The 16,824-nt window shown below is 44.9% G+C and overlaps 3 protein-coding genes across 5 annotated transcripts in view; 2 read left to right on the top strand and 1 right to left on the bottom strand.

Annotated features, from left to right (window-relative positions):
- wnk4a (WNK lysine deficient protein kinase 4a) overlaps positions 1 to 9,770 on the top strand; it is a 36,382-nt gene extending 26,612 nt beyond the window's left edge. For 2 of the 3 annotated variants that reach the window (XM_053414209.1, XM_053414208.1), the window contains exons 13-21: positions 357 to 530; positions 2,051 to 2,105; positions 2,421 to 2,552; positions 3,799 to 4,625; positions 5,216 to 5,303; positions 6,776 to 7,385; positions 7,649 to 7,854; positions 7,952 to 8,046; positions 8,152 to 9,770. In XM_053414209.1, coding sequence (XP_053270184.1) covers positions 357 to 530; positions 2,051 to 2,105; positions 2,421 to 2,552; positions 3,799 to 4,625; positions 5,216 to 5,303; positions 6,776 to 7,385; positions 7,649 to 7,854; positions 7,952 to 8,046; positions 8,152 to 8,154 — 2,190 coding nt within the window. In that variant the 3' untranslated portion in view covers positions 8,155 to 9,770. The remainder of the gene's footprint in view (positions 1 to 356; positions 531 to 2,050; positions 2,106 to 2,420; positions 2,553 to 3,798; positions 4,626 to 5,215; positions 5,304 to 6,775; positions 7,386 to 7,648; positions 7,855 to 7,951; positions 8,047 to 8,151) is intronic. The other variant, XM_053414210.1, reaches the window with a different exon arrangement.
- On the bottom strand, positions 9,766 to 11,973 carry LOC128427121 (cytochrome c oxidase assembly factor 3 homolog, mitochondrial). The gene is made up of 2 exons (XM_053414212.1): positions 11,632 to 11,973; positions 9,766 to 10,432 (listed from the first exon to the last, which is right to left on the bottom strand). Exons 1-2 carry the CDS (start codon positions 11,831 to 11,833, stop codon positions 10,329 to 10,331), a joined length of 306 nt encoding a protein of 101 aa, XP_053270187.1. The 5' UTR covers positions 11,834 to 11,973; the 3' UTR covers positions 9,766 to 10,328.
- A 126-nt stretch (positions 11,974 to 12,099) lies between these two features.
- cntd1 (cyclin N-terminal domain containing 1) lies at positions 12,100 to 16,359 on the top strand. The gene is made up of 7 exons (XM_053413997.1): positions 12,100 to 12,325; positions 14,130 to 14,205; positions 14,289 to 14,454; positions 14,547 to 14,709; positions 14,797 to 14,941; positions 15,486 to 15,582; positions 15,701 to 16,359. The coding sequence occupies exons 1-7, from the start codon at positions 12,178 to 12,180 to the stop codon at positions 15,836 to 15,838; spliced, it is 933 nt and encodes a 310-aa protein (XP_053269972.1). The 5' UTR covers positions 12,100 to 12,177; the 3' UTR covers positions 15,839 to 16,359.
- The last annotated feature ends 465 nt before the right edge of the window (positions 16,360 to 16,824 follow it).

The following is a 16,824-nucleotide window of genomic DNA, read 5'->3' as shown; positions in this document are numbered from 1 at the left end:
CCATGACTGTAATGAAGCCTTAACCATGTTGATCGCCCCCTGGTGGCTGGCTGCAGTAAGAGTCATAAACCCTGCCTCCTCCACTTTAGCAGATGGGACATGGCCCAAACTAAGCAGCCAAAGTAAACTTTAAATACATTTTTCACTCCTTATCCACAGACAAATTATGTCTTAAATGGAAGATGGCCATTACTTGGATATTTTAGCTTAATTTCTTGCAATGGGAGGAAATGGAGACACATCGTCCATCTTTATAAACAGTCTATGGATAATACCTATGTATTTCTACTTAGATTTGTCATACTCAGTCGTGTCGTCTATCTGAATGCTTCTTCCACTGTCCTTGTGTCGTCCAGGTGCACAATGAGTTCATCCTGCCATCAGAGAAGGAGGGCTTCATCCACCGCATGAGTGACATCATCAAACGGGCCAAGGCTCTGATGTCCAAAGACCCGCCGGTCCACGCCAGCGGGCACCGACTGCCCCAGCCTGCTTTCCACAGCGGGGTCAACTCGCTGTCTTCCTCCCAGGTCAGCAGCACCTGCTCCCCTCCAGTAATCCACAGCACAGCATTGTTAGCTGGGAACGAAGCATTGTGTGTTTTACTGATCGTCATAAATCACCTCAGCTATAGTGTGTGTGTGGCGGTGCTTATCTAAAGCAGACCCGTAAATCTGGTGTTAATGCATAGCTGCTGCTGTAGCTGTGCTTCTGTCACTGGATGATAAAAGGTTTCCTCACGCCGCCTCCGGAGCCTCGGCCTCAAAGATGGAAGGTTAAGTGTTGTTAGCTCCACCTGAGGTAGCGCTTTCATTTGGAACATAATGTTCCTAAAAGCACCAATGTCATAAAACCCTGTGATTTGTGGAAGCGGAGCCAGAACCCTCTTCTCTCACACACACTGTATTTGTTCCCACAACCACAGATCGTTTCCAGTGCTCCCACCATAAGGATATTTTCCAGATTGTGTGCCCACATTGAGTGGGCTCAATGATGAATGTTTGTTTTAATTAAGATTGTGCGAAACTTGTGAGACTTCCAGGAAGAAGAATTGAGGTTGTTAAGGGCAGTGCCATCCTGTGCAAGATATGTCCCGATGCCAAATCAGATACAGTTTGTCCACTAAAGGGAAAGAAGCGTCTGTTCTGCCAGGATATGTTCCACTCTAGAACAAAACTCCTTCGGCCCTAGAGTAGAAATAATCCAAGATGTTTTCAGAAGAAGGAGAACAGAGTCATGTGCAGTTTCACTTAGGAAAAGAGACGAGTGAGAGCAGTAAAACTCAACCTTCAACCATCTACCTTGTTCACTACGTTTCCGACCCCCTGGTCACTATAATTACCCAGAACCACTTTGGGGCGGATCTCTCCTGGCCTCTCTCTAGCGCCTGATTAAAAACATTACATGCACCACTTCCCGTAAGAACCATTATGGCTGCGCCCCCCAGTACCCTCCTGCCCCAAAACCACACCGAGCTGGTTAAGTCAGGAAGAAACCCACCATCCCACAGACTGGCTGATCGGATGGAGCCAAGCTGCTAACCTGGCTAATGAAAACATCTCTGTATATCTTCCTCTCTGCTTTCACAGAGATGGATTAGAGTGGCCACTTAATCACATTGTGCAGACTTTCCCTTTAAATGACCAACAAAAGCAATAATAGCTCTGTTAACAGGTTAATAGGCTGAGATTTATTATAGAAAACAGCTCTTTGCACAAATTAATATAAATGGATTGGATACACACAACACTGACAATAAATACATCATCGTGTAAATGGGGTCAGGTCTCAGGGAGTCACACAATGCATCATCATAACTCAGATGCATCCTGTGCTTTAGTGTCTTATACTTAAAGGGACATTACGTGGATTTTACGTGTGGGAGTCTTTGTGTGAGGGAGGATACGAGTCTCAAAAAACACCCAACAGACAGTTCTTTGGTTTCTTTAGTCATCAAAGTTATAGCAGAGGCCTGGTGATCAATGTGAACATGAATATGAATAATGAATAAGTGAAGTGGACACTGAGCTTCATCCACTCTCTCTTACAGCCTAATCTGCACAGTCAGCCGTTGCCCCGAACACACTCGTCCTCCTCTCTGCCCGGTAAGACCTCACGTCTGCTCTGATTAACTCATTTAACCCAGTAAGAGGAAAGTGGACAACCTGATGTTTGAAGAGATTAAAACTGATATGAATCTAGAAACTAACGATTGCATTAGTGCCTCGCCCGCTGTGCTTTTTGTAGTAATTACTTGCAACCCTGAAATTCTGCAAATAACATTAACGACCTAGCATTTGTGTGTTGAATCTATTTTTCTGTGCATGACCATCGTGTGTGTGTGTGTATATGTATGTGTGTGTGCGTGCGTGTGTGTGTGTGTGTGTGTCATCATCTCATGCACGTGTGTGTTGTCTCAGACTTCGGCCTGGCTAACCCGAGCGCAGGGGTACGTGGCTCTCCCTCGTGCCCCAATGGCGACGTCCACGGTGCAGACGTGACTTCATCTGGGCGACCTCTAATGCGCTCCCAGTCTTTCCACAACGCCCCAGGTAAATAGCCCCCCCCACCCCAGGTCCCACGTGAAGAGGCCGAGCATTGTTTACTGTGTCAGCACACTGAAATATTCTTACAGTCCTCTGGCAGAGAATAAGTCAAAGCAAAGCTCTGTTACCTCATAAACCCCAACTCCCCTCCTCCGAGGGGGGAGTGTTCTCTGTATTGTTCTGACATTTGCATGGCGCCGTCCGCCGTCCCCACACCTCAAAGCCTTCATCTGTCTCTGCCCTGCAGCAGGCCCTCTCGGGTAATTACCTCACCTGAACGGCCCCATCTAGCTCTGAGGGAGCTGTGAATGCTGTCGCTGTGAACCAGGAGCTTCTCTCCAGCGCCGCGATAGTCTGCAACATCTGCTTGCCAGCTCGCACTCCTGAAGAGTTTCCAAGAAAGCCTCCCCTCCTCCCTCAACGCCTCCCCTCCTCCCTCAAAGCCTCCTTCCCCACGGGACTAAATTAAAGAACACACATCCTCCCTAAGCCCCCGTGTCTCGGCCTCGGCGGCCATCTGAACATCCTTATCCCCTCTTGTGCTGCGTCCCCTCTCGGCTTGATGTCCACTCCATGGTCGCTTTTTTCGCAATTTGCCTCTTGGCCACACGCCACTGTTATAGAGTATTGCCTAACCTGCGTTTCCGTCAGCATGGAAAGAAGCAGAGGCTGGTTTGCATCATCAGCAACAGGAGGTTTGGTTTTTAACTGAGGAACCATTGTTGAGGTAAATGTCAAATCAATGGATGGAGCCGGGACGTTGGCTTCCCTAAAGGAGTGATGCAGAAACCCCGGCTCCTTGAATCTCACAATCGGTCCTGAAAAGGCTGTTTACACACACGTGTGTTTGATTTAAACTCCTCTAAGATGTCATACACAAAAAGCCTCACTCGCTCCACTGGTGCAGAAGCCCTCACAGCTATCTGAGTCTAATGTGCAAGTGCTGCGGCTGAAAAGTGCAATTATACTCTGAACAACATGTCTTTGTTCACCATGGAAACCCATTATTTGAAAGAATGGGAAAGATTTATGCTCCTTGTGGCAAACGTCTTGGCAGGAGGTTAACGGGAGAATCAGATGAGAGGACAACTGAGTGATCTCACTCGTCTCTCTGGGTCGACTTAGTCCAAGATCCCACTGCAGCCCTGCGTCTGATAAATGAGGACATTTGGATTTTTTGTTTCTTTTTTGCACAGATGATTGACTCCAAAACCACAGATTAAAACTCTTTTTTTGTGTCTTTGTCTCCCAGGGTCTCCGCTTCAATACCAGCACCACCCCCATCCTGCGTCTCTCCTGCCCCACCACCAGCACTACCACTTACCCTACATGGGCCAAACACACTTCCAGTACCCATACCCTGGCTCTCCGGGTTCCCCCAAGCCAGCGCTTCATCCTCCCCTCACACGTGTGGCCAGCAACCCCACCTTCTCTTCAATCCCCTCGCCCTCCTCCGGGTCCCCCAGTCCTCAGCGTGAGACCCCCAGTCCTTGCAGCAACGAGAGCATCAACATGTCCCCACCTCAGCATCCCAACATGTGGCCCCCCCACACACAGCCCCTGTTTTCATTGGCTAATGTCATCTCCATGGCCATGAGCATGGCTCAGTCTTTCACGAACCTGCCCGGCCAGGGGATCCCTTCCTTTCCAGGGTATCACCCCCAGCTTCCCGCTCACATGACCCAGCAGTCCGGTTACCCCTCGGTCTACCAACAACAGTACCAAACTCCAGTAGAGGCCCAGTACCAAGGCATCCCAGATCAGAGCAATGTCTACCACAGCCCCGAGAACACACAAATGGATGGAGCCGCTTTCTTTGCTCAGAACAATTATCCTGGCTGGTTGCATTCTGTCTCTTCGCCTTCCATGGCTTCCACTCCTCCGCCGACTCCCCAGGAGTTTCTGCAACAGGCTGGATTCCCCAGTCCGCCCAGTATGACCCAGGAGGAAAGTCTCCACAGTTACATGACACAATACCCAGCACAGGGTCCAGTTCAGGCCCAAACCAGTCCACAAACCTCCAGCTCAGACTCCTCGTCAGATCTTTCCCCATCGCCCCCTGAGAGCCCTCAGAGCACTGTGAGTCATCATTACTCTTATCTCAGGGATTGAATCTGATTTCTAAAGCAAGTCTTTGTATATGCAAATGTGTAGATTCATTAATCAACGAGTCCATGGAGAGAATTCTGATGCTTGATTAATAGTTTGAGCCGTTTGTTAAGCAACAATTCAACATTCACTGCTTCAATCACATGTGAAAGGTTTTGTCTCCATTGTCTGTTTTACATTTTTCAATTAAACTTCTTGTGAACTTAAAATCTTAATGGTTTGAATACTTGATCAAACAAAACAAATTATTTGAAAACACAAACTCGGGGTCAATGAAATTGCAAAGCACGTTTTTCACAGTTTCCTGACCTTTTAAGGGCAATTCAATAATGGAAAAACTTTAAGATGATTTAATCCAAACTTTTTCTTTGAAAACTGCTAAATTTGTAGTTTTTCTGTTGGTCAACCCCAATTATTTTTTTCTAGTTGTCAATTTTTTACATCTTGGATAGAAAAGGAAACCGATAAAGATCAAATTTGCCCGACATTGACAGGGAGACTTTATTTAAAGTGGATCCACCAAGCAAGTTATATTGTTAATCTTTATTCTGCCTGTGTAGTTATCGTCCTTCAGCTCTCAGCTGCACCCCCCCGTACCTGAGATGAGCGTCAGCCTCCCAAAACCAAAAGTCTCTTCCCCTGAATCTGGTAAGAAATTCTGTGAATGTTCTCTCGTGTTTTTCTCTTACGTCAGCTGTAACATAACATGGACGAGGTTCATGTTTTCACCCCAAACAAACCCACACACATGCTTGTGTATATACACAAACGCCCCCACAGCCAAATGGTCCACGTTTTTCCTCCGAGCTCCAGTTTATAACGTGTTGGGTCTAAATACAGCCTGAAGTTTCTGTCCTGGACAATTTGCCTTTTGAGCTGTTTCCAGTACCCCCCCCCCCCCCTCCTCCTCCTCCTCCTACCCCCCTCCCCTCTCTTTCTCTCTGCCGTAGCCTTGGCGACATTATCATCCATTAGCGGTGCCTCTGGAGATGTTGCGTAAGCGTCTGGATGTAATGTCCCATTCAAAATGAACACAGCCGTAGGTGTGATGGCGGCCCTGCCCACCGTCGACGGCCAATCGGTGATCGGAGCTGCTCGTTAGCCGCCTCTCCTCCCACATCCACACCTGTCAGTGTTTACTCCCTCCACACGGAGCACAGAGCCCCTCTGTTGCAGGCGGGCAGCGACCCAGGCACGCTCTGTGTTTACTGTAAGGACACTTAGTGGGCAGAGTGAGACACTGCAGGACTCTGAAGCCTCAAATTGTCTGCAGATGTGAGCCGAGTGTTTCTGCTCTTTAGAGGCGACGAAGGATAAACAACCTCATCACCATCGTCATCGCTTATTATCCCTGCTGTAAATTAAGGCTCTTTAGTGGAGATCTGCCAACGGGAGATTATTATTTTAGAAAGTGAGCTATGCTAAAAGTGAGGGCGGGACAATCCCAGCTAACATTGAGTGAATGGTGGGTGGTACTCCCAGTCTATCACAAGGCTTACACATAAAAACAACCATTCACATTCACACTGTGGGAGGACACCCAAACTCCAGACCGGTGTTCGGACCCAGAACCATCTTGTTTAGATGTGATCGGGCCCCATCGAGCCTTTAGTAGGAAATAAGTGTGACAGAACTCCACCAAGACACAACAGACCCACTATGAAACCACTTTTAGATTCACTAGATCCAGATTTTTATTTGTATCTGCACCAAATTACTAACTCTCATGATATCATCCCCCTACACGGGTGTGATTGTTTTCCCATCACGTTTTTTCCATGAATTATTTCCCCAGAAATCAAAGAACATGTGGAAACACAACACCACTGCACCACATTGTAATTGGTTCCTCTTTAATCAAACTGAGGCCGTCAGGTTTGTTTTTGGGGGGGGGGGAGGGGGTCCTGATGATTAATCAGCTCTGATCAGGTTAGAGAACAATCATTGTTCAGCCTGTGATTGGCTGTCACTCATATAAACTCTCTGTCCAGATGATGTAACTTCTCAATCGAGGACACAACTCACAGCTTTAATTACATAAGTTAGGATCCTTGATCAGGGAAGTTACATCATTTTAGTCTAAATGGCTTTAACCCAAACTTTTTCACTCTATATCCTAGAAGTCCAGTCCTTTCCAGTGACTGTCGGCCGATTCCAGGTGACGCCCAGCATTGACATCCCTGTGGCTGCTGTGTCTGTCCCTGCTGCACTACAGCCTGAGGTCAGCAGCAGCTCCACATCAGAGAGCAGCACAGAGGAGCAGGGGGAGTCTGAGACCAGCCTGGGCACCTCCCTCACCATGTCCCCTCCTCACCCACATCCTCAGAGAGGGTCCTCGGTGGTCCTCCAGGAGCTGGACAGACAGCCGGTGTGGCCCGGGAACCAGGAACAGCAGCAGGAGCAGCTGACACAGGACAGAGGAGTGGAGGACGAAGATGAAGACGAAGAGGTAGAGGTTGTCGGGGAACGGCAGAGGACGAAGAAGAGGAGTCGGAGGAGAGCGTACAGCCTCAGCCTGCTGGGGACGTCTGCAGACAGTGGACTCTCGCTGACGGCTGCGGAGATGGAGGGGAGGCCGTGGGACGGGGGGGCGGGCAGCCCGCAGTACACGAATGCCCTTCACCATTTATGGATGATGACTTACAGCCGCAGTGCTCCCTACCTGAGCAGCGATGACTCAGACAGGGAAGATGGGGAAATGGTGGAGGAGCTTCAGGAACTCAGAGAGAGGTAAGAGACATTTACCAGGTATTGTTTTTCATTACAATATATGACCAGACAATATATTTCTCACTTTAACATGGTAAATACACATATTGCACACATAGGAAACTTCTAATCTGTATTTTCAAAGTTGCAAATTTAATAACATAACATTTGTGTGGCTTTGTGACTCTTCATACATGTTTATGTGCTCAGTTAGACAAATACCGAGATTACAGGCTGTGCATTCCCAGACTGAGAGGGCTTATTTATTTGTCTTCCTTCACCAGACATCTGACCGAGGTGCAGGACCTGCAGGCTGCCCAGAAGAAAGAGATCGAGGAGCTGTATGAGCGGATGGGTAAGGTTCCTCCTCCGGGCATCGTCTCTCCTGCTGCGATGCTGTCCAGTCGACAGCGCCGCCTGTCCAAGGGGAACGGCTTCCCCTCATCACGCCGGAACAGCCTGCAGCGCTTGGACATACTGCCACTCCAAGGTAAAGAAGAAAATCCAAGAACATCCTCCACTGAATGTGTGACAACTTAATGTCCAAACGGATGTAAAGTGTGAATGTACTGTTTTTGTTTCCTTAGGTATCATTAGGAGAAACTCTCTTGGAGGCAGCAGTAGCGGCTCCCAGGATAAACCCAGCAAAGGGGTCACCTTTGCCACTGACATAAGTAGAATGGTGAGTGTTCGCCGCCTAAACAAACTTCATGCATAATATTAAATGTTAAACTCTAACCGTAAGAATGCTTACTCAAGTCTAACGTTGAATCTTCTCCTTCTCCAGTAAGAAACGCTCAGCCGAGCTGTTTATCTGGACTACCTCATCTGAAGTGGGACTCAAAGTGCTCCTACCCGTCCTGAAGGAGGAGCACGTGAACACTTGTCACACACCCGCTCGCCGATCAACGAAAACCTGCTTCCCTCTGCCAGTGGTCATTTACCTCAAATGTGAAGAAACTGTCACCGGTAGCACAGAATATCCACCAATCAGATTCCAGTTCAGTCCTGATTGTCCTTGTAAATAAAGTGTGAGAGCCAACGGGTCAGAGGTCACCAGCTTCAGTTCAAGATCACAGTTTGTTTTAAAGGAGACATATTATGCGTTTTTTGTGTATTTTATTGTTTTTGTGTGAATGTACAAGTTCTGCATAGTTGAAAAGCCCAAAGTCTTGTGTTCCAGACAGAGGCTGAAAGAGGAGCTGCAGCAATAGTGTTATTTTTCAAATAATAACCCAAATTAAATTGACAACCCTGAGTATGAGCCCGATATGTCTCCTTTAAATGTTTTCTCTGATCAGGCTCGTCAGTTGAGTGCTGCAGAGTCGTGGCGACACAATGACCTTGACCCAGTTCCCTGATAGTTGGAGTTCTCCTGTCGTCTCACTGCCGTTAATCGCTCTGAACACAGCGACGTGAACCACAGAGAAACTCCTACGTCTCGTTTTCGTACACAGATGACAATATTTTGAATAATCTCATATCTGATGTGGTTAGTTAATGATGTCTCAGCACAGTTAATATATTTTTCATGTAGTGGAGCTGACTGCTGCCTTCCTGGGGATGACAATGTCACGATGGATTGAACAATTTGATTTTGTTGCAGTACAACTTCTTTGGTGGTTTTGACACCTGATAAGATTCTGACATTTTCAGATGAAGTGAAGGTGATTTCTCACTTTGTTAAGCAGTATAATGTCAATATCATGATGTTAATGCATCAGGAGGAAAAGTTGTGCAGCAGTTCTGAATGTGGGCACGTAGCTTCCTTCAAAAGATACAAGAAAGTATTTCTTCATATTGATTTTAGGTTTTTAGACTACTGGCTTGTACATGTGTATATAGTAGAGTGCATTTCTAGATCACGTTTACACTTTAAATGTAAACTCAATGTTTCCGCAACCTTAATTCTTGCTCAAGCAAAAAAAAGACAAATTATTTGTTGCTTGGTTCATGATTCAAGCACCTTGTGCACTTTAGTAAAATCTATCTTGATTCTCAGTCGGTCGAAGAAGAGCTGATGTGTTTTCCTAATATTTTTTCATGAGGTTGAGGGTGTTCTCCAGTTCATGTCCGATCCCAGTGATGATCTGCCCGCCTGCCGTTTGAGATAATTGTGCATTTTGTGGGACAAGCTGTGAATCAGTATCTGTGGCCTTGATGAGAAAATCCACAACACACACTGAATTTTCTCCTGTGAGAATCATAATATATACAAGAAAGTTCTGAACTTTGAATGTAAATATATAAATTGTGTTGCTTTTTCCAGAAGCTGCTGTCCTGCCATGCTGCATCTGTGCCTTTCCCTTACAATGTCTTACTTTATATTTCTACTCTCGAGATTTGGTGGCTAGATCAGACAGTGTATCGAACTTTGACAAATAATAAATGCAACTGTAAATATCACTTCTCTCGTGTCATCTTTACTGCATATAGTTGGAGAAACATTCAAATACAATAGATTTTTATTCAACAAGTCACTCTTTTAGACATAAATAATACGATTCAACAAGTGGATCCATGTGTCGTTTCAGCTGTGTCATTCTTTGCCGTTAAAAGCTGCTCTAAAGTTAACATTTGCTGACTGGTGTAAAGTATATGCCCCTTAATCTGTATTCACGTCACATGATCACCAGGGCTGGAAGCCTGGCAGGTTGTAATTACTCCTCAATCTGGGCCTTTTGTATAACATGATGTGATAGGTCTTGTTACGTCTGGTGATTTAGTCCTTTCCACTGACAGCCAAGTTTAAATCGATATCAACACGCGTCCAGTTTTAGCAGCAGAACTTCACAATCAAGACAAAGTCCACTACAATGCTGTCTCAACAAGGGGGGAAGAAAAAGAAAAACAGCGGCCAGTAGTGGAATATGAATCCGTAGCTTCGGTGTCCACCATAAGTCCCTTCTCGGTTAAGTGCAGGACGGACACGCGGTCCAACAACAGGGAGGCAAAACACGTGTTTCAGTTGGCATCGGTCTTTGTGCCCCGCGCTCTCGCACGTCTGGCCTCCTCATCCAGCTCCTCCACGACAGTCTCCTGAGAGACGGAGTAAAACGTGTAGCCGTCTAACGAGGACTGGTCAAGGCAAATAGGTGGAAGCAGGAAACATTATGACATCACAGACACAACATGGCAACAAAGTGATGTCAGCGAGGTGTTTGTCTCATCACTGCTTGTAAATACAGCAGAGGCTATAAAAACTGTATTTATGTTTTATTTACTCTTTGAAATAGCAAAAGATAAACAATGTGACAGCTCAGATATACATTCTGCCTTAATAACACTTATAATATACAGTATTTGATTCATTTTTAAGGTAATTTGAGGCTGGTGGTTGTGGTGCTGTTTTTTAATATTCATAAAACTCTTATAGATAATATTAGATATATGAGCCACATATCTGCCAGAAACACTTCAATCAATGTCGTTGTCATAATAACATTGTAAATATCATGGCATAATATATAAACCAGGACCTACTTTTTTATTTAGCATCTTGTAATTGGGACTTTGTGCATTAAGTCCTTTCTTAAAAGGGATAGTTCACCCAAAAATGAAAGTTCACCCATTTTCTCCTCAACATTATGACGCTTTGCAGAATCAGTCGCACTTGACTTCAATTGTATTGGATTTAGCTGCAAAGCTGTTTGCCCATGAAACTCCCGAAGTGTTTTAAGGACTGAAACACTTCTCCTCCTCCTTCTCAGCACAGTGTGGAGGAGATAGAGTGAATTTTGGGTGAACTATCCCTTTAGGTGTCTAAATTTAAAAGTGTATTTTAGAGGGGGGATTAATTAATCCAAGAACAGCTGAATATTATGTTTATGTCCTCACAAAGACCCTGAAGGCATCACACAGACACTGCTGCCTAAGTTACCTTTATATATAAAACTATACGTTTAAAAAGTTTGAACATTTAAAAGTATTTGATCACATTAAGTTATTTAAAGTATGTAATTGACTATATGATGGTTTAATTGACTAACTAGCTGGGGAGTCAAGCAGATGTTCTTGGCACTTTAAGTTTAAATGAGCTAAGAAAGTCATTAGCTAACTGTCATGTTAGCATCATTAGCATTCAGTGAACCAGTCCTTGGGCTTTGACATTCACTTTAAAAACACATGCCGTCACGCAGGTGAGTTAGCATTAGCATTAGCCTCAGTATTAAACAACACAAGGGTGATGTAACTTGAACACGGTATCGTTAGCATGCTAAGCTAACGTTACATAGTTCACCTTGTGTTGACGCTAAAGCAAGGATACAGATGCCGAGGACGAGCGCCCCGATGGCGAGACCCGTCACCGCGTTCCTGCCCCGCAGCCTCACGGTCTTCTTCTTCCACTGCTCCATCTCCACCTGCTTGATGAAGTGCATCTGCTCCAGGGAGAGACCCGCCTTGATCGGGTCTATCCTGGTGGCGAACGGCGCCTTGGACCCGGACTCCGTCGGCGTGTTGTCGGCCATGTCTGCTGTCACAGTACGCGGCGGGGACGGGATGTTTCCTAACCGGTCACACTCAGCGCAGAGTTACAAGTGATTTGCTGAGATCGGTCCCGGTTTAACCACGACGAGATGAGCCCATCCGTGTGTTGTGAGATCTGCGCTGGGAGGAATGGGTTTCCGCTTACGACCTGTGTGAATGTAACACAGCTGTGCTACCTCCAAATGTGCCCCCCCCCCCCCGTGTCAGGTAAAGAGGTTCCTAGTAGCAGTTAGAAGAAACAGCTCCATCTTCTGGAAAAACATCGAACACTCACACGGTTTAATTTCTAACTTGTTTCCCGACAGAAGTGAATTAATCCTTGAAAATGGCGAAAAGATCATCGAATCACAGGTTTCGAGAAACCGCAGGTGATTTACTGTCTGACGCTCTCATCGACCTGAACAAGAGAAACAAGGAAAACCTCCACAGTTTATCACAAAACTACACAAACTTCAAGAACCAGAGAACATATGGTGAGTGAGTTAATTCTTAATTTCAGGTTGGTAACGAACAAACATTGTAATTGTTAAGATGAGTAAGATAAGATAAGATAAGATAAGATCCTTTATTAGTCTCATAATGGGGAAATCTGCTATATTACAGAAGCAAGCGTCAGAAATAAGGCGTAAGTAATGATAAGTAGCATGTAATACTCAAGTGTAAGTATAATAATACAGTACTTTTACATATATACACAGTGTAAAAACGATAAAACTATGTGCAGTGTGAGAACATGTACAATTTACATGAACTGTTGTTTTACTCAGACAGACAGTATATTGCAGAGTTAACCCAGAGTTAAAGTGGGTCCAGCAGGGGGCGGCAGAGTGACTAAATCCCATTAGTTCATTTATCTCCAGGCACAACTAACTGATCAGCTCCAGCAGATTCCTATTAGGCCTAATTACATAGAACTCTTAGTAAACGAAGAATAGTTAAGGCCCTGACCAGTCTTGTAGACAATAAGAAAGACTTTTGAAATCAAATGGACGACAGTGAAAAGACCAAGTTTCTCTAAGTTTTGCCTCGTCTCTCATTTTAGCTTCTTAGCTATGTTTCTGATGCCATAATGCAGATTTATTCCACGATTACACCAAGATATTGAGCACAGGGTGACGTGTTTAGTGCTTTAGACTCCGGGTAGGAACGAAGCTGTGAGCTGTCGTCACCCTGTAAACCTTCATACACCTGGGGTTGTGAGTGAGCCCTGTCATTACGGAGAACAACTTGCAATGGAAACTCTCAACTGCCAGCACCTGAGCAAACAAACCCGCCCAGTGCAGCGGGAGCTAAAGACTGTGAATAAAGATGGACGACACATCTTCACTTCCTCCCACTATCCAGGAATCAAGCCCAAACATCCCAGATACAAACACTACCGTCTCCGGGTCTCATCACTTGGAGCCGGCGTCCCTGCAGTAATGGTTGATTCAGCATCAGCTGTCAATCATGATTTAACACATTTTTATAGCATTAAATGACTGATTAAAACCAAACTTACCGGGAAAACAAGGATTTTTACAAACATCAGTGCGAAAAATGTATTTGCCTGAAACATTGCCTTTTTTAGTTTAATCCATGTGCCATCCACATACATGGAGGAGGCAGGGTTTATGAACTATACTGCAGCAAGCCACCAGGGGGCGAGACACAAGACACGTTGGCTTCACTCTTGTCTGTATCTTAACTGACAGTCAATGGATGGAGGATAGAAAACAGTTTTAATGATTGTAATGAACATCCAGAAGCTTCTTAGTAGTTCAGCCACACCTAAAGTGTACGTACTAAAATGAATTCACGTGGATTACCTCTAATACAAGTTCTGTCTCTTTAACATGCCTCACTCTTTGCCTCTTTGGAACATCTGGGCCTACGTGTTATTTTATATCGTCATCCGGAGGACGATTTGTACCTTGGTAAACTATGGGATATATTCATGGTTTTTCATTTGCACTATGTTCAATTAGCATCACGGCGAGGAGCTCATAAATGACAGCGGATCCACGGAGAGTTACGGCTCAGATTTCATTTTATTGATCCCATTTCACAGAAGTAGACGAGCTCTCTGCCTGTGTCACTCTACACAGGATTAGTCACACACATTTACTGCCTCCCTTTTACTGCACGCATGATATTGCCTTACAATTTATTTTTTATGGGTGCATGTATTTTGTATGCTCTGATTATGGTCTGTCGCGTCTTTACTCAACAGTCACGATGGATTTTTCTCTTTTATGCTTTTTTGAACAACATGTGTCCCTCTCTGCTTTTACCCAGAATGCATTTTCCTCCTAACTAAAGAGCTGAGACTCGATCCTCTGGTCGGATACCACGCCATGGAATTGCTTCAGCGGTAATAAGAAGCAGCTTATTTGCCTTTTCCCTGCCTCACCTTATACATTAATGTTCTATAGGCTCGTTTTTGATCTTCCTCAGGTTCATGGTCAAGCACCTCACCGATCTGCTCACCTCCCCCACGCTTCAAGCAGCAGCTGCCGACAGACGTTACGAGGATGCTGTGTTTGATGAGATCAAGGAGAAGTTCCCCGTGTTCGTCTTCGCCTGCGTGCAACTCGCGAGCAAACTGTTTCTCTTCGAGGACGTAAGTTCTGAGTCGCCTGCCCTTAATAACTTTCAATTCCCTGCAATTAAAAGTAAATAAATCTCCCGATAATTGCTCTAACGATTTTTTAGATAATCACAAACAAGGCGGCTGTGCACTTTCTGCACTCAGCCGGCCTCAGTGTTTCCAAGCAGACACTCCAAGAGTCAGAGATGATGATCCTGAAAGCTCTTGATTTCCGACTCAATACCCCGAATCCTCTGACATACATAGAGCTACTTCTGGAGGTCCTCGGTATGACATCACAAACACAGAGCCACTATGTAAGACTGCATTAATGGAAAGGGCTGCACTGATCTGTGGTCATTTGAACTCTGATAGGTCACAATGAGCCGTCTGTGCCTGTGGAGGACCTCTACGACTTGTGCCACCACATTCTGCAGCTCATCAGCCTGGACAGAGCCGCCGTCTACGACTCGCTGTTGAAGACGACCACCCGGTGTAGCAGCCCCTCCAGAGAACAGAGGTATTACATCTGGGTTTGAGACACACTCCCTGATGTCTTGGGGACAGGTGGCTAGCGTCATGGTACAATGAAGAAGCTGATGGATGAATTGTTGAGTAAACTCCAAACAGCTGGGAACTGTCAGTGTTGTTTCAGTTTCAAACTCTGTCTTGTGATATCAGGTTTCCTCTGTCTTGTCCCCTGGGAACTTATTTACCCAAGAGCCTTTGGGCTTTTTAACTTTGCAGAAAATATATATATATAACGCACTAGGAGAAAGAAACTCATCATATGTGTGTACTCAGTTTTTGATTTAAGAATGATTACAGCCTTGTGTTGTTAGTGGGGGAAGTTATTAAACCTGTGATAAGTGGTGGAGCTTATTGGCCACTTGGGGGCAGCAGAAACAAGCTGAGAATACGACATTCGCGCCAACTTGTTAGCAAACATTTGCCTATTTACACATCACGCAGACAAACAGTAATATAGCATCTGTGGCCACCTGGCAAATGAACAGTCCAACATCTACTCTCTGAAATAACTTTAATCTGGTTTTAAAACCCAGAGAGAAGTTTGTGACAGTGACTGAGGACTGCATGCTTCTCGGTGTTGGGGTCATCGCTGTGGCTACGTTCACCCTCTCTGTCCGGAAGTGGGAACAGGTAAAACACACATGGTTCATATGAGTGTGAATACTCCATTTTAATTAATGTGTACGTGTATATAATCCTCACATCTGTTTTTACTCACGTAGAATTGCTTTGTTTTTATGTGTCACAGGTTGTGGCAGAACTGAGTCACATCACAGGAATCTCAAGCAGAAGCATCAGCGACTTCACCCATGTGATACTGATGCATATTGTTAGACCCAGTTCCCCTGGAGCACCAGCTCGAGACCCAATGACACACACCTACTGAGCACTGTGTCGCACTGTCACTGTTTATGGTGGAGATTGTGTGTTAGTCGTAGATGTACCATGATGTTTGGGACAAGAAAAAGGGGATTATAGTTAATTATTTATTGTTTATTTTGTATATTCTACAAATCCTAATTGATAGTGATTTGTTGTGTTGTGTGAATCAGTGAAGATGTTGACCTGGCAGTATTACAGCCTTGTTGTTGCCATTATCATTAATATAAATATAAATATAATAAATATTACATTGACCTCACCACACATTGTATATTTCCACAGTTTTTTCACATTTCCCATGACATATTTATCCTTTGCCTTAATTTAGATGCATTGTGGTTTGTTGTTATGCTTGTGTTTGGTTGTCAATATGTAATTGCACATAACCTGCATGATATATGACTCTTCCTTGTTTTGTTTTTGAGACTGGGAGCAGTAGTAGCTGAATTTAATGCAACAATCCACTAAGCTATGTTAAGAATATATCATATTTAAAAAGCTTCCTGCTGAACATTGGAGATAAACACTGATTTTTGCCGACTTCTAAGTCTTTTGAACTGATCACAGTTCAGCTTCACTTCTCACAGGAGATCGCACCCAGAGAACCGATGATCAAGGTGACGAGTGGGAATAAAAGATGAAACATTCTCGTTATTCCAAGTCAGTGAAGCATCTAACTAATATTACAGCAGCTATTTTAAGGTAAAAAGAAAGTTGTATTGCTTTAGTGATCTGATGGATTGCAGACTGTGTGAGCTATGAGCACAGTAACAAGTCAGGCCAGTGGAGTCGGCGTGTGACAGAAACTCTTATCAGAAAGCTGAGCGTCCTATACGGTTGGTTAAGAAGTCGCCTCGGCCTCGTCCTCCTCAGATTCTCCCGAGAAAGTTTATTAACAATGTGTGGAGCAGTGGTCGTCGCTCTCAGGAAGTCGTCCACTCAGAGTCTTATGATCTCCTCGCTGTTTGTTTGGTTGAGAAGGTGTTTCAT

The sequence above is a fragment of the Pleuronectes platessa genome, chromosome 21 (assembly GCF_947347685.1).
Source record: "Pleuronectes platessa chromosome 21, fPlePla1.1, whole genome shotgun sequence".
Lineage (NCBI taxonomy): Eukaryota > Metazoa > Chordata > Actinopteri > Pleuronectiformes > Pleuronectidae > Pleuronectes > Pleuronectes platessa.
Note: the sequence above shows the minus strand (reverse complement) of the source record. Positions and strands in the feature narration are given on the sequence as shown.

Excerpts from the sequence above, each read along its gene's own strand:
- LOC128427121 (XM_053414212.1), bottom strand. The coding sequence starts at position 11,833 with ATGGCCGACAACACGCCGACGGAGTCCGGGTCCAAGGCGCCGTTCGCC. Across the intron at positions 10,433-11,631 it reads GGCGCTCGTCCTCGGCATCT|ACGGCTACACGTTTTACTCC; the intron begins GTATCCTTGCTT and ends AGTCCTCGTTAG.
- cntd1 (XM_053413997.1), top strand. The coding sequence starts at position 12,178 with ATGGCGAAAAGATCATCGAATCACAGGTTTCGAGAAACCGCAGGTGAT. Across the intron at positions 12,326-14,129 it reads CAAGAACCAGAGAACATATG|AATGCATTTTCCTCCTAACT; the intron begins GTGAGTGAGTTA and ends GCTTTTACCCAG. Across the intron at positions 14,455-14,546 it reads AACTGTTTCTCTTCGAGGAC|ATAATCACAAACAAGGCGGC; the intron begins GTAAGTTCTGAG and ends ACGATTTTTTAG.